Source organism: Schistocerca gregaria, chromosome 1 (genome assembly GCF_023897955.1).
Source record: "Schistocerca gregaria isolate iqSchGreg1 chromosome 1, iqSchGreg1.2, whole genome shotgun sequence".
NCBI classification, from domain to species: Eukaryota; Metazoa; Arthropoda; class Insecta; order Orthoptera; family Acrididae; genus Schistocerca; species Schistocerca gregaria.
In genome coordinates this window covers 682,265,358-682,279,335 of record NC_064920.1, presented here as the reverse complement: position 1 = coordinate 682,279,335, position 13,978 = coordinate 682,265,358, and the positions used below count along the sequence as shown (strand labels likewise).

The 13,978-nt window shown below is 43.8% G+C and overlaps 1 protein-coding gene across 6 annotated transcripts in view; it reads right to left on the bottom strand.

The window, feature by feature from the left end:
- Positions 1 to 13,978, bottom strand: part of LOC126363457 (tumor susceptibility gene 101 protein) — a 126,471-nt gene that overhangs the window by 55,268 nt on the left and 57,225 nt on the right. For all 6 annotated transcript variants that reach the window (XM_050007969.1, XM_050007967.1, XM_050007968.1 and 3 more), the window contains 2 exons: positions 7,766 to 7,929; positions 7,560 to 7,677 (listed from right to left, as the gene is read on the bottom strand). In XM_050007969.1, the coding sequence (XP_049863926.1) occupies positions 7,560 to 7,677; positions 7,766 to 7,929 (282 nt within the window). The remainder of the gene's footprint in view (positions 1 to 7,559; positions 7,678 to 7,765; positions 7,930 to 13,978) is intronic.

Genomic DNA, 13,978 nt, shown 5'->3' with positions numbered 1-13,978 from the left:
GGCGGGAACACCGCAGTAACACGAAATAGAGGACATTTAAAAGGAGCAGAGCAAATACTTGACTAGAGTAAAACAGACTACAGTGGTTGATGGATCAGGTAAAAGATCAACCACTCAACTACAAACGAAGAACCTCCAGCTAGAACTTGTTGATAGAGGTACCAACACAACTTGTTACCATAACAGACACTATTTTGGTATCCACGTCACAATTAAAAGTCGCTGGAGTGGGTGTAGCCTGAGAAATCATGCAAGAGTGCCCACACTAGAGCGAGTGATAAAACCCAACTGCACGGATAAAACGTAAAACTGAGTCAGCTATAGAGGCATCGTCATTTAGAATTAAAGGAAGTGCAGCTGGTAAATTAAAGGACTGCTGCAAGGGGGCTAAAAGGGGGCAGTCCATCAGTAGATGGACCACTGTCAGCCCTGCATCACAGCGGCACTTCGGCGGGTTCTCACGACAAAAGAGATAGCTGTGGGTCAACCACTTATGTCCAATTCGGAGACGGCAGAGAACAACTGAGTCCCTACGCGTGCCCCTCAAGGATGAGTTCCATACGGCCGTGGACGACTTGACCATGCGCAGTTTATCTGGTGTGTTCAGGACAGACCATTCAGAGCTCCAGACATTGCAGACCTTGCAATGTAGGGCTGACCGAAGGTCTCTTTCCACAAGACCAAACTCCAGGAGTGGCGAAGCGGTAGCCTGCTTGGCCAACCGTTCAACACGTTTGTTTCCTGGAATGCCGTCGTGGCCCAGGGTCCACACAAACATCACTGAATGACCACACTCAGCGAGAGCAAAAACAGAATCTTGAATACCGCACACCAAAGGGTCCGAAGAAAACACTGGTCGAGTGCTTGCAATCCACTCAGGGAGTCACTGCATATGACAAATGACTCCCCAGAGCAGGAGGAAAGGTGAGTGAGTGCACAATAAAGAGCAACAAGCTCCGCAGTGAAAACACTGCTCCCACAAGGCAGGGAAAGCTGCTCAACGTACTCGCTGTGGATGAAAATAAACCCAGTGCGTCCATCGACCACAGAACCATCAGTGTAGACTACATCTGCATTGGGAAACGAGGCAAGAAGAGCCAGGAATTGTTGACGAAGACTGGCAGGTGGAACGGAGGACTTGGAGTCACAGGACGAATCTAAGCCAAGCTCTAAGTGAGGGAGGGACCAAGGTGGGGTAGAAGAAGAGGGCCGGAAGGATGGAGGAAGGGGAAAGGACTCGATTGACGAGAGAAGGGAATGAACGCGGGCTGCGATCGGGAGATCCGACCTAGGCCGCCGTCGTGGGGAGGGTAGTGCAGAAGATGGAAAAAGGAACCTGTGGTTTGGGTGGTCAGGGGAGACATGCACATGGGCGACGTACGACGCAAGCATGTTGGCTGAATCATAGGGGAAGGATTCCAGCTTCTACAAGAAGGCTAGTCACCAGAGTAGTGCAGAAGGCACCTGTCGCCAGTCTGACTCCACAATGGAGAATCGGGTAAAGGATCTGCAACATTGAAGGTGCTGTTGAGTCGTACACCATGCTCCCGTAGTCAAGACAGGACTGGACTAAGGCCTTATAGAGCTGTAGGAGGGTTGTTCGTGCAGCCCCCCCCCCCCCCCCCCCCCCCCAAAATGGTGTGGCTCAGGCAGCGAAGGATGTTGAGGTGCCGCCAGCACCATTGTTTAAGCTCGCTAAGATGAGGTGTCCAAGTGAGCTATTGACAAGCGTCTTGTCAATACGAAGGAGTTCATTGGCAAGGTAGAGCTCTGGATGGAGGTGGACCGTTCGACGACGACAGAAATGCGTCACCTGGGTCTTAGAGGCTGAGAAGTGAAAACCATGGTTGGATGCCCAAAAATGTGCCTTACGGATAGCTCCCTGCAGCCGCCGTTCAGCGACACTGATGCTTGGGGAACTGTAATAAAAACAAAAGTTATCGGCATATAGAGAGGAACAGACCGATGTGCCCACCACAGCCGCAAGACCATTAATCTCCACCAAAAAGAGGGGAACACAGAGAACCGAGCTCTACGGGACACTGTTCTCCTGAATATGAGCAAAGCTAAAATAAGTGCCAACTCTAACCCGAAAGGAACGATTGGAGAGAAAATTCTGTAGCAAAATCGGAAGTGGACCCTGTAAGTCCCATTTGTGCAGCATAGCAAGGATATGATGGCACCAGGTGGTATCGTACGCCTTCTGAAAATCAAAGAAAACAGCAACTAGATGTTCTCAGTGGGTAAAAGCTGCACGAATAGCCGACTCTAGCGAGACTAAATTGTCGATCGCTGAGCAGCCCTGATGGAAGGCCCCCCCTGTTGCTGGGCTAGGAGGCTCCGAGCTTCGAGGATCCACATGAGCTGTCAACTCACCATCTGTTCCAGGAGTCTGCACACAACGTAAGGCTGATAAGGGGATAGCTGTCAACCAACAGAGGACCTGCACCAGGTTTCAGCACCGGGATGGTAACTCTATCCGGCCAACGAGTTGGGAAAACACCCTCCGTCCAGATGCGATTAAACAGGGTGAGTAATTCACCCTGACAGTGCCGAGAGATGGCGAAGAAACTGGTTGTGAATTTGGTCTGGACCTGGAGAGGAATCAGGGCAATCAGTAAGGGCACTTTGGAACTCTCATTCACTAAACGGGGTATTGTATCATTCCCAATGGTGTGTGTGAAACGACAACTGTGTACGCTCCGCCTGCTCTTTAATGGTGCGGAATTCTGCGCTGTAGCCTGCTATTGCGGAAAACAATCAAAGTACTCTGCCAGATGTTCGGCGATGGCGATTGGGTCAGTACAAAGTGTACCCTGAAGAGAAAGGCAAGGAACAGACGCATGAGGGCGAAAGCCAAAAATGCACCGAACCCGCGACCACACCTGAGATGGGGAGGTGCGAGAACCTATGGTGGCAACATATCGTTCCCAGCAGTCCTGTTTGCTCCGCTGGATTAACCGCCAAGCCTGGGTCCGCAGGCATTTAAAAGCAACCAGATTCTCTAGGGAAGGATGATGCCGGTGTCATTGTAGGACTCACCGGCAGTCCCGGATAGCTTCTGCAATATCTGGTGTCCACTAAGGGACTGACTTACGCCTTAGGGTACTTTAAGAGCAGGGGTCAGTTGCCTCGACAGCAGTAACAATGGCCATAGCGACCTCGTCCACTGCCAAATCAATATCACCAGGAAGTGGGGCAATGGCCATAGTAGCTGAGGTGTAGGCTGCCCAATCAGCTCCACGAAGAGACCATCATGGCAGCTGGTCAGGGCGTAGGGATTGAAGAAGAGAAACCAGGATAGGAAAGTGGTCGCTACGACAGAGGTAATCGTGGACCCTCCAAATGAGGTATGGAAGAAGACCAGGGCTACTAAGAGAGAGGTCAATGGCCGAGTATGTGCCATGAGTCAAGCTAAAATATGTGGGAGCACCGGTGTTAAGGAGGCAAATGTCCTGCTGTGCCAAGAGAGCCTCAATGTTCCTACCCTGGCCCAAGATCTGGGCCCCACCCCATAAAGGGTGGTGGGCATAAGTCCCCCAGGAGAAGGAATGGCAGGGGGAGCCAGGCGAACAAGGCAGCTAGGTTGGCAAGACGGACAACCTCATCCGGGAGGAGGTAGAGGGAACAGATGGTAAGCTCCATTCCTGCCCATATTCTAACAGCCACAGCCTCAAGAGCCGTGTGAAGTGGCACTGGGGCACTGGGAACAGTGGCAAGAACATAAACACAGAGACTGCCAGACACCCTGTCGTATTCCACGCAGTTCTTATAGTAACCCCGGTAGCCACAGAGGGAGGGGGTCCGCCGAACAGGAAACCAGGTTTCCTGTAGGGCCAGACAAGTGGCAGGGAAGCGGCACAAAAGCTGTTTCAACTCAGCAAGGTGGTGGAAAAAACCACAGCAATTCAACTGAAGGATAATGGTATCCGACTGTTAAGACATGAAAGAACATGGGGGGGGTAGGTTACGCTTTGGAAGTGCTCGCCACCACCGATTGCGAAGTAGCCTGGTCAACTTCCATAGGAGCTGCTCCTGAGTGGATGCTAGATGCTCCACATCATCTTCAGGTGCAGTGGTGAACTCCTTTTCTGTCCCTATGTCCTTCTCCTTTTGCTTTTTCTTCTTTTTGGTAGGGTCCCGTTTGTCCTTCAGTTTTTCAGGCTGGGTGGGCTTTTCCGACCCAGTCTCATGGACCAAGGAAGACCTGGAAGCCCTACGGCCCTCAGGTGGTGGCTTTTTCAGCCACTGGCTGACATCTGACAGGGCAGGAACCGTGGAAGGGAGGGCACCAAACGATCCCTTCCACGCGAGGGGAGCCGGAGGAGGCGGGCACTTTTCCGACTCAGAGGTGGGGACTTAAGTCCCCAAAGAATGAGGGGTTGTTACTCCTGATGTAGATAACAGGGGAGCAACGGAAGAGGGTGTTCCCCCAACTACCTAGGGGGGGGGGGGGGGGGGCAGGAATAGATGGCCGGGCTGGAGGGTCCACAAAAAGCGGCTGAGCTTGGGGGCTCATCGCCAGGGGTGGCGACATCAAAGCTGCTGCAGCAAACATCGATGAAATGCGCACAGGGTGAAGTTGGTCGTACTTGCGTTTAGCCTCTGTGTAAGTGAGCCTGTCCAAGGTCTTATACTCCATAATCTTCCGTTCTTTGTCATAAACCGCGCAGACTGACGAGCAAGGTGAATGTTTCTGTCTGCAGTTGACACAAACAGGGGGCAGCGAACACGGGATGTTGGGGTGGGAGGCACGTCCACAATCCCGACAGATAGGGTTAGCGTCACATCTCGATAATGTATGCCCAAACCTCCAGCACTTAAAGCAGCGCATGGGAGGAGGGAAGTAAGGCTTAACATCACATCGATATATCATCACCTTGACCTTCTCGGGCAGGGTGTCTCCCTCGAAAGCCAAGATGAAGGCACCGGTGGCGATCCTACTATCTTTTGGTCCCCTGAAGACACGTTGTACAAAGTGGACAATGCGGTGTTCCACATTTGCACGGAGCTCGTCGTCAGACTGCAACAACAGATTGCAATGAAAAATAAGTCCCTGAACCATATTGAGTCTCTTATGAGGCATGATGGAGACTGCAACATCACCGAGCTTATCACAAGCAAGCAATGCCCATGACTGTGCTGGGGATGCTGTCTGTATGGACTGCTCCAGACCTCATTTTAGACATGGCCTCAACTTCTCCAAACTTGTCCTCTAAATTTTCCACAAAAACTGAGGCTTTGTGGTCAGAAATGAGTCATCATCTGTTCGGCTGCAAACCAGAAAACGAGGAGAATACAGCTCACCAGGTAATTTAGACCGTCGTTCCTCCCCTGGTGTGGGCAGGGAAGGGAACGATTGGGGGTCATACTGTAAAGCATTGAACTTTCCATTCTTAGAGACTCGTGCTTGTGCACTATTCGTATTTCTTTTCATGGTGGTCCCACGAGCAGCTAGGGAAAGGAATGTCCACCCAGACAGAGCCCCACTTGCCTGGGTAAGCCTAATACAACCGAGGGTGGCAGGTTCCCCAGAGGTCGCCCGTTAGCAACTGTTCTACCTCAACAGCTACGCGTCTCCTCGGCGCGCAGCACACCTTGAGATAGAGGTTTTTTTTTTTTTTTTTATATAGAGGTTTATACCATCCTCGTGACCCAGGCAGTTAAGCAAAGATCCCCAGGGTCTGTACTGTACAACGTTCCACTGTCGCGCCTTACGGTGGTCGTTGAAGCACGCTCAGAGCTTACGGTATTGAGGACTGGTGGCACTTCCCATTCCCCAGCTCAGGGGCCCCAGGGTCACCAAGCCCATACCCAGCAACTAAATGCAGAGCCCCCTGAGGGTTATGTGGTTTTTGGCCTCGGGACAATTAAAAAGAATTTTTCCCATCTGATGTGGCATTACCTTGCTGTGGTGGGTGGACTTACCTAACTAACAGTGCCACAACTGCTGATTGTCAAACTTGTGCAATCCTAGAGACTGAACAGCATGGATGGTGTAAAATGCAACTCAAAACATAGCTGTCATGCTGCGGTTCACCTATCATTTCTAGCTGACCCATTTACAATGTCATCTACTTTCTTTTATTTCACCATTTTCCCCTCCTATACTGATAATATTCTGCTCAAATTTGATGTCATTCTGAGAAGTGGTTCTCCTTCCACAGTGTTTTGAAAGTAGAACACACTATAATAATGCAGTAACATTTAGGTCTGTAGTTCAAACCAGACATTTTTGTTGAGATTGATTTAAGATTGGACTTCTCCAAACATACAAGAAGCACTATTAGGCAGTCTTTTGTAACTATTAACAAGTATGGAAAAGAAGAAACTAAATTGCAGCATGTTGATAATATCACAAAATTAGTTTTTCTATGTCCTGAGCGTGTCATTATCCTGCAACTGAATGTTCAATTAATGAAAGGTTGCTCCAGTTGCTGAGGTGTACTTTATTTAAGTCCACAACCGCACATTCAGGTGCTTTACAATGGACATGAAAATGCTATTTTAATGCATAATCTGACAGATATACAAATATTTTACACAAGAAATTTAATATAAGACATTTGCTCAATGAAAGACTTATAGCACATACAAAATTCACTGCTCTGATTGCAAGACTATCTACTTTAGACAAGTGGGAAGGAATTTTAAAATGTGATACAAGGAATATATAGAGGGGGGAGGGGGGAGAAGAAGGAGGAGGAGAAAGTAAATCCAGCTTTGCGGGTCACCTTATGTGAGATAATCACGTAATGTACAGTATCGAAGACAATCTTTTAATTCTTCATACAATGAAGGAATACTTTATGGACATATGTGAAGAAACAGAAAATTATACCAACCAAGGAATACACACTTAATGCTTAATGGGCAGTGCACACTAAGAGACATGAACATTTGCTGCCCCGCTACTGACAACTTCCTTTAAAAATACTCTGCAAGTTCGTAGCTGCAAATGGGCATTAGTAAAAATGTTCTGTTAAGCAGTCCCTGTTGTGTCCAAGACATACTAGTGGCCTTTACAGTTCCCTGTATTTTAATTTTTCACCACTCTTGCTACACTTGACCTGGATGCACTGTCCACTGCAACTATGTGCGATTCTCATTAAATCTAAAAATTACTTTTAATTTTTTATTGGTAAAACACGCAATTTAACATTTTGAACGTGTCATAATACAATTCATTTTAAAGATGAAGCAATACTTTTCATGTGTCGAATTGTACAGTTTTTAAAATTATGACAAGCAAATTTTCTCATGAAATTATTGGGCATATAAATATTGGGCATATAACTTTTAAACCCACCAGGCTTTCACTTTTTTATCATTTGATGTTGCTGTACAACAGTACAATGTAAGATATATAATCTGCCCATACTTTTACTACACATATGTGCATTAAAAATGGCAGTTTCTCTTTCATTTGAAAATGGTCTGGATGCACAGGCTGAAACCAGCTGTGAAGTTAAATAAAGTACATACCAGCAATGGAGGAGTGGTCTTTCAACAATACCACAAAACAGCCAATAAAAAGCTGGTCATATCTTACCACTTACCATGTGTGGGGTAAGGAGTGCTGGTTGGGACATCAGACCTTGTTTTAGCAAACACTGGTGGTTGCTCTCCAAATGTCACTATCATAACCTGTATCAGGCCAACCAAATCAGACTGAGTCTAAAAAGAAGAAGAAGAAAAGAGTATGTAACACACAAAAATGTGGCTAATGATCTCAAATTATTTTTGTGTACAGCACAGGACTCACTGGAACCCAGTCATGAAGATATGGAAGGTAAACTTTTCCACTGAAGTCAACGTATCTTGATGCTTTGATCTGCATATCTGGAGTTGGCTTTACATAACACATTGGAGCATTATTTGGATGAGTGTCCATTAACCAAATGCACACCGGTATGTTATACACATTTCCTGTTCCCAAAAAAGAAAAATCAACTAGTCAAAATAATGCATAGATATCTGAAAATATGTAAATACATATTTGATTACAAGCTTTGAATTTGCTTACAGTCTTATATTTATACATGAAAAATAAAGTTAGAAAAAGTACCCTCCATACCTGTTGCTACTGACTACAACTTTCCAACTTATATTTGTTTTTTTAGTGAATTTTGTTTGTTGGTCATCTAATAATATTTTTGGATCATGCATTTAGAAATTTGATAATCTTGAATTAAACGGAAGCATAGGACCACACTGCTGTAGTAACTGATTACAAAAATGATTCACAATGGCAGCACGATTCCTCCATCAAAAAGATTATATTCATGCCTCATTGTGATGCTCCAGCACTTGAGGAGCTGTATGGTGGTAGATTTAACAAGTGTGTCAGCAAGTGCACAGAATTAGTTTATGGAAAGGATGAAAAGTAGCTATATCAAACAATAAATAACCGGTAAGTTTTGAGGAAACAAGGAGCGAAAACTTTGTATGTGGAGTGTCTGGTGAAACTATAAAATCATAGAAGTCTACACATAAACTGATCAAAGGATTAACTGGCAGCAAAGAAACTGTTGCTGATGCTTTCCGGTATTATGTTGGATAACATTATTGAAACTCTGCAATATTTCACATGCTCATTACTTTCAATTGATGAGAGTTGTTGCTTGATGAAACACCAACATTTAGTAGACTAGAAAAGCATTAAAGAAAATATAGGAGAAAAATTGGCAACAAGAATGCAGGAAGCAGGTAATTATTGTTTGATGAACACCAAAGTTATGAATGGAGACACACCACATTCAATTAATTGCTTCTAATACTGATGTAAGCAAAGACTGTAAAAGGATGGAACAATGTTGCTGGCATAACAAGGTACAGAGCAGGTATAATGTGCGGGAAAGCAAGGAAACAGATGGTTTCCTTACAAATGGGATAGAAAATGTTATAAAATAATCGAAAACATAGAAATACAGAGGTGAAAACACTTAACATACACATCCTGCATTATTTGAAAAACACATTTTTTGAAAAGTGGATGCACAACTTTTGCACTGGAAGGTTACAAATTATCCAACAGAAACAAAGAAAGCAGGAACATGAAAGTCATTAGTGTCACATAACACAAAAAAATTCTGTATATACACACACCAAAAAAAGTTTTGAATCAACATGGTTCCCAGACCTCTTGAAGATAGGAAGTGACTGTGGATATTGCAACACAGACGCAGTCCCATTCACTGTTCAGAAATGTCACTAATCCTGCCCAAAGATATAAACAACCATGCATGAGCAGCGCCTATTAGACAGAGGGAGTCCGACAGCTGATCAGTTCCAGTCATTTCACCAGGAAGAAGGTGCAATATTTGTGTTGTCTGTAGTTCAACCATGCCTAGACGGTCAACACTGCGGTTTGACTGCATCCACATTGTTACTTTGTGCCAGGAAGAGCGCTCAACAAGGGAAGTTTCCAAGCACCTCAGAGTGAACCAAAGTGATGTTGTACGGACATGGAGGAAATACAGAGAGATAGGAACTGGAAATGACATGCCTCGCTCAGAGCTATTACTGCAGTGGATGATCACTACTAACGGACTATGGCTCGGAGAAACCCTGACAGCAACGCCACCATGTTGAATAATGCTTTTCGGGCAGCCATAGGACATCATGTTACGACTCAAACTGTGCGCAATAGACTGCATGATGCACAATTCCACTCCCTATGTCCATGGCGATGTCCATCTTTGCAACCACGACACCATGCAGTGCAGTACAGATGGACCCAACAACATGCCAAATGGACCGCTCAGGATTGGCATCACATTCTCTTCACTGATGAGTGCCACATAGGTTTTCAGCCAGATAAGCGTCGAAGACGTGTTTGGAGACAATCCGGTCTGTTGAACGCCTTAGACACACTGCCAGTAAGTGCAGCAAGGTGGAGGTTCCCTGCTGTTTTGGGGTGGCATTATGTGGGACTGATGTACGCCGCTGATGATCATGGAAGGTGCCGTAATGGCTGTACGATACATGAATGCCATCCTCCGACCGATAGTGCTACCATATCGGCAGCATACTGGCAAGGCATCATATTCATGGATGACAATTCGCACCCCCATCGTGCACATTTTGTGAATGACTTCCTTCAGGATAATGACACTGCTTGACTAGAATGGCCAGCATGTTCTCCAGACATGAATCCTATCGAATATGCCAGGGATGGATCGAAAAGGGTTGTTTATGGACAACGTGACCCACCAACCACTCTGAGGGATCTACGCCAAATCACCATTGAGGATTGGGTCAATCTGGACTAAAAGTGCCTTGATGAACTTGTGGATAGTATGCCATGATGAACACAGGCACACATCAATGCAAGAGGACGTGCTACTACGTATTAGAGGCACTGGTGTGTACAGCAATCTGGACCACCACCACTGAAAGTCTTGCACTATGGTGGTACAAAATGCAATTTGTGGTTTTCCTGAGCAATAAAAAGTGCAGAAATGATGTTTATGATGAACTCTATTCCAATTTTCTGTACAGGTTCTGGAACTCTTGGAACCGAGGTGATGCAAAACTTTTTTTGATGTGTGTACAAGACTACGATCTGAGCTCACGTTTCGTGTGGAGACAGTCATATTATAAATAAGAAATTTGAAACGTTTGCAATCGCAACATAAAGAAATGTTGGACGAAAAACAATGATTCACTGAAAGACAAATATACAAGAATGAAAAGCAGCAGTGTACAAATAAATTTGGAAAAGGACAAGAAGATGGAGATATACTTCATACACTCGGCTGTGCTAGAAACTGGCCACAGACCACTAACAAACTTGCAGTTTTAAGGCTTAACATTAACTCAATCAAAAACATAAGATTTTACTTGTTACACATAGTGCAATATTTAAAATGAAACTCTAATGTCCAAACCTCACTGAGCTCATGAACAGATGGAGCAACTCTTACTTGTATAGCAAAGCATTTATGACTGTACAGGGCACATTCATTTACAATATAATATGTATAACATATACCCTAACATAAAAACAGAACAGTTGATAATCCAAGAGCCTTTTTGAACATTAAATGGAGTTGATATTTTATTACCTTATGACAATTTATGCTGTCAGGTGAATCTAACAAAACGTGGAATCTTAATTACTGATCCTGCTAACACTTTGAATGCAGCAAGCATTGCTGGATATAGATGTCAAACACCTTGCAATCTGTAGGGAGAATTTTCAATCCTTGTCCCAAAGGCAATCAATTGAGCAGTCATATCATATCCCCATACATCGAAACCAAATTCTGCTGACTGAAGAATATTATACTGTAATACAATCTCTGTGTGTTTAACTTACCTCTCCCACGTTCCCTCCTCCTTACCCACCCTGGTCAAATTTCTCTGTTGTCTGAATATTTGTATCATTTCACAGCAAAATACTCACCAGCCACAAACTATCCACAAAAATTAAGTTCTAATACCGTTCAACATTTGATGCTATTCAGTAAACATTACAACAAATAGCCCTTGATACTAAGTTACTTGTCCTCCTCTGTAACGAACAAACATTCTATAATACCTTTAGCATTTAAGGTATGTTTCATGTACATAGTATCATCTAGGTGACCATTAGTCAACTGTTACCTACAGAAGGTCTAGAAAGACAAAACCCACCATTAATTTCTGAAGTTGTTATGGCTTTTATTTTCCACGATCTTCTCACATTACTGAAAAATATTTGCTCTTGCCCCAGTGATTTGTGAACCAGTCTCTTTTCTTCCAATGTGATGTAACAAGAGAAAGCTCTGGTCTGAAACTATTTGAGCTTACCATTATTATTATTAACAGTGACACTGTTTGTACAGTCTCAATTAACAATGCACTATTACTATGACCTGGTGTCTCCAGCAAGTTTACACCTACTCTAATACAATTATTCTAGATTTTTTCACCACATGGTGGTCACCTCCAAACCACATATCATCAGATGAAAAACCTCCAAAAATACTATTTCCTTTTTCAAGTGCCAGTAATAATTTTGTGTTGTTGTTGTGGTCTTCAGTCCAGAGACTGGTTTGATGCAGCCCTCCATGCTATTCTATCCTATGCAAGCTTCATCATCTCCCAGTACCTACTGCAGCCTACATCATCCTGAATCTGCTTAGTGTATTCATCTCTAGGCCTCCCTCTATGATTTTTGCCCTCTACGCTGCCCTCCAATACTAGATTGGTGATCCCTGAATGTCTCAGAACATTCCTGACACTTAAATCTATACTCTATTTTAATAAATTTTTCTTCTTCAGAAACGCTTTCCTGCCATTTCCAGTCTACATTTTATATCCTCTCTACTTCGGCCATCATCAGTTATTTTGCTCCCCAAATAGCAAAACTCCTTTAGTACTTTAAGTGTCTCATTTCCTAATCTAATTCAATCAGCATCATCTGACTTAATTCGACTACATTCCATTATCCTCGTTTTTCTTTTCTTGATTTTCATCTTATGGATTTTAATACCTACTCCGAAATTTTCTCTTGTTTCCTTTATTGCTTGCTCAATATACAGATTGAATAACATCGGGGATAGGCTACAACCCTGCCTCACTCCCTTCCAAACCACTGCTTCCCTTTCATACCCCTCGACTCTTAAAACTGCCATCTGCTTTCTGTACAAATTGTAAACAGACTTTCGCTCCTTGTATTTTACTCTTGCCACCTTCAGAATTTGAAAGAGAGTATTCCAATCAACATTGTCAAAGGCTTTCTCTAAGTCTACAAATGCTAGAAACATAGGTTTGCCTCTCCTTAATCTTTCTTCTAAGATAAGTTGTAAGGTCAGTATTGCCTCATGTGTTCCAACATTTCTATGGAATCCAAACTGATATTCCCCGAGGTCGGCTTCAGTCAGTTTTTCCATTCGTCTGTAAAGAATTCGCAATAGTATTTTGCAGCTGTGACTTATTAAACTGACTGGCAATTTTTACATCTGTCAACACCTGCTTTCTTTGGGATTGGAATTATATTTTTTTTTTTTTTTGAGTCTGAGGCTATTTCGCCTGTTTCATACATCTTGCTCACCAGATGGTAGAGTTTTGTCAGGACTGGCTCTCTCAAGGCTGTCAGTAGTTCTAATGGAATGTTGTCTACTCCGGGGGCCTTGTTTCGACTCAGGTCTTTCAGTGCTCTGTCAAACTCTTCACGCAGTATCACATCACCCATTTCATCTTCATCTACATCCTCTTCCATTTCCATAATATTGTCCTCAAGTACATCGCCCTTGTATAAAGCCTCTATATACTCCTTCCACCTTTTTGCTTTACCTTCTTTGCTTAGAACTAGGTTTCCATCAAAGCTCTTAAAATTCATGCAAGTGGTTCTCCTTTCTCCAAAGGTCTCTTTAATTTTCCTGTAGGCAGTATCTATCTAACCCCTAGTGAGATAAGCCTCTACATCCTTACATTTGTCCTCTAGCCATACCTGCTTAGCCATTTTGCACTTCCTGTCGATATCATTTTTGAGATGTTTGTATTCCTTTTTGCCTGCTTCATTTACTGCATTTTTGTATTTTCTCCTTTCATCAATTAAATTCAATATTTCTTTTGTTACTCAAGGGTTTCTACTAGCCCTCGTTTTTTCATCTAAGTGATCCTCTGCTGCCTTCACTATTTCATCCCTCAAAGCTATCCATTCTTCTTCTACTGTATTTCTTTCCCCAATTCCTGCCAATTGTTCCCTTATGCTCTCCGTGAAACTCTGTACAACCTCTGGTTCTTTCAGTTTATCCAGGTCCGATCTCCTTAAATTCCCACCTTTTTGCAGTTTCTTCAGTTTTAATCTACAGTTCATAACCAATAGATTGTGGCCAGAGTCCACATCTGCCCCTGGAAATGTCTTACAATTTAAAACCTGGTTCCTAAATCTCTGTCTTACCATTATATAATCTATCTGATACCTTTTAGTATCTCCAAGGTTCTTCCATGTATAGAACCTTCTTTCATGATTCTTAAACCAAGT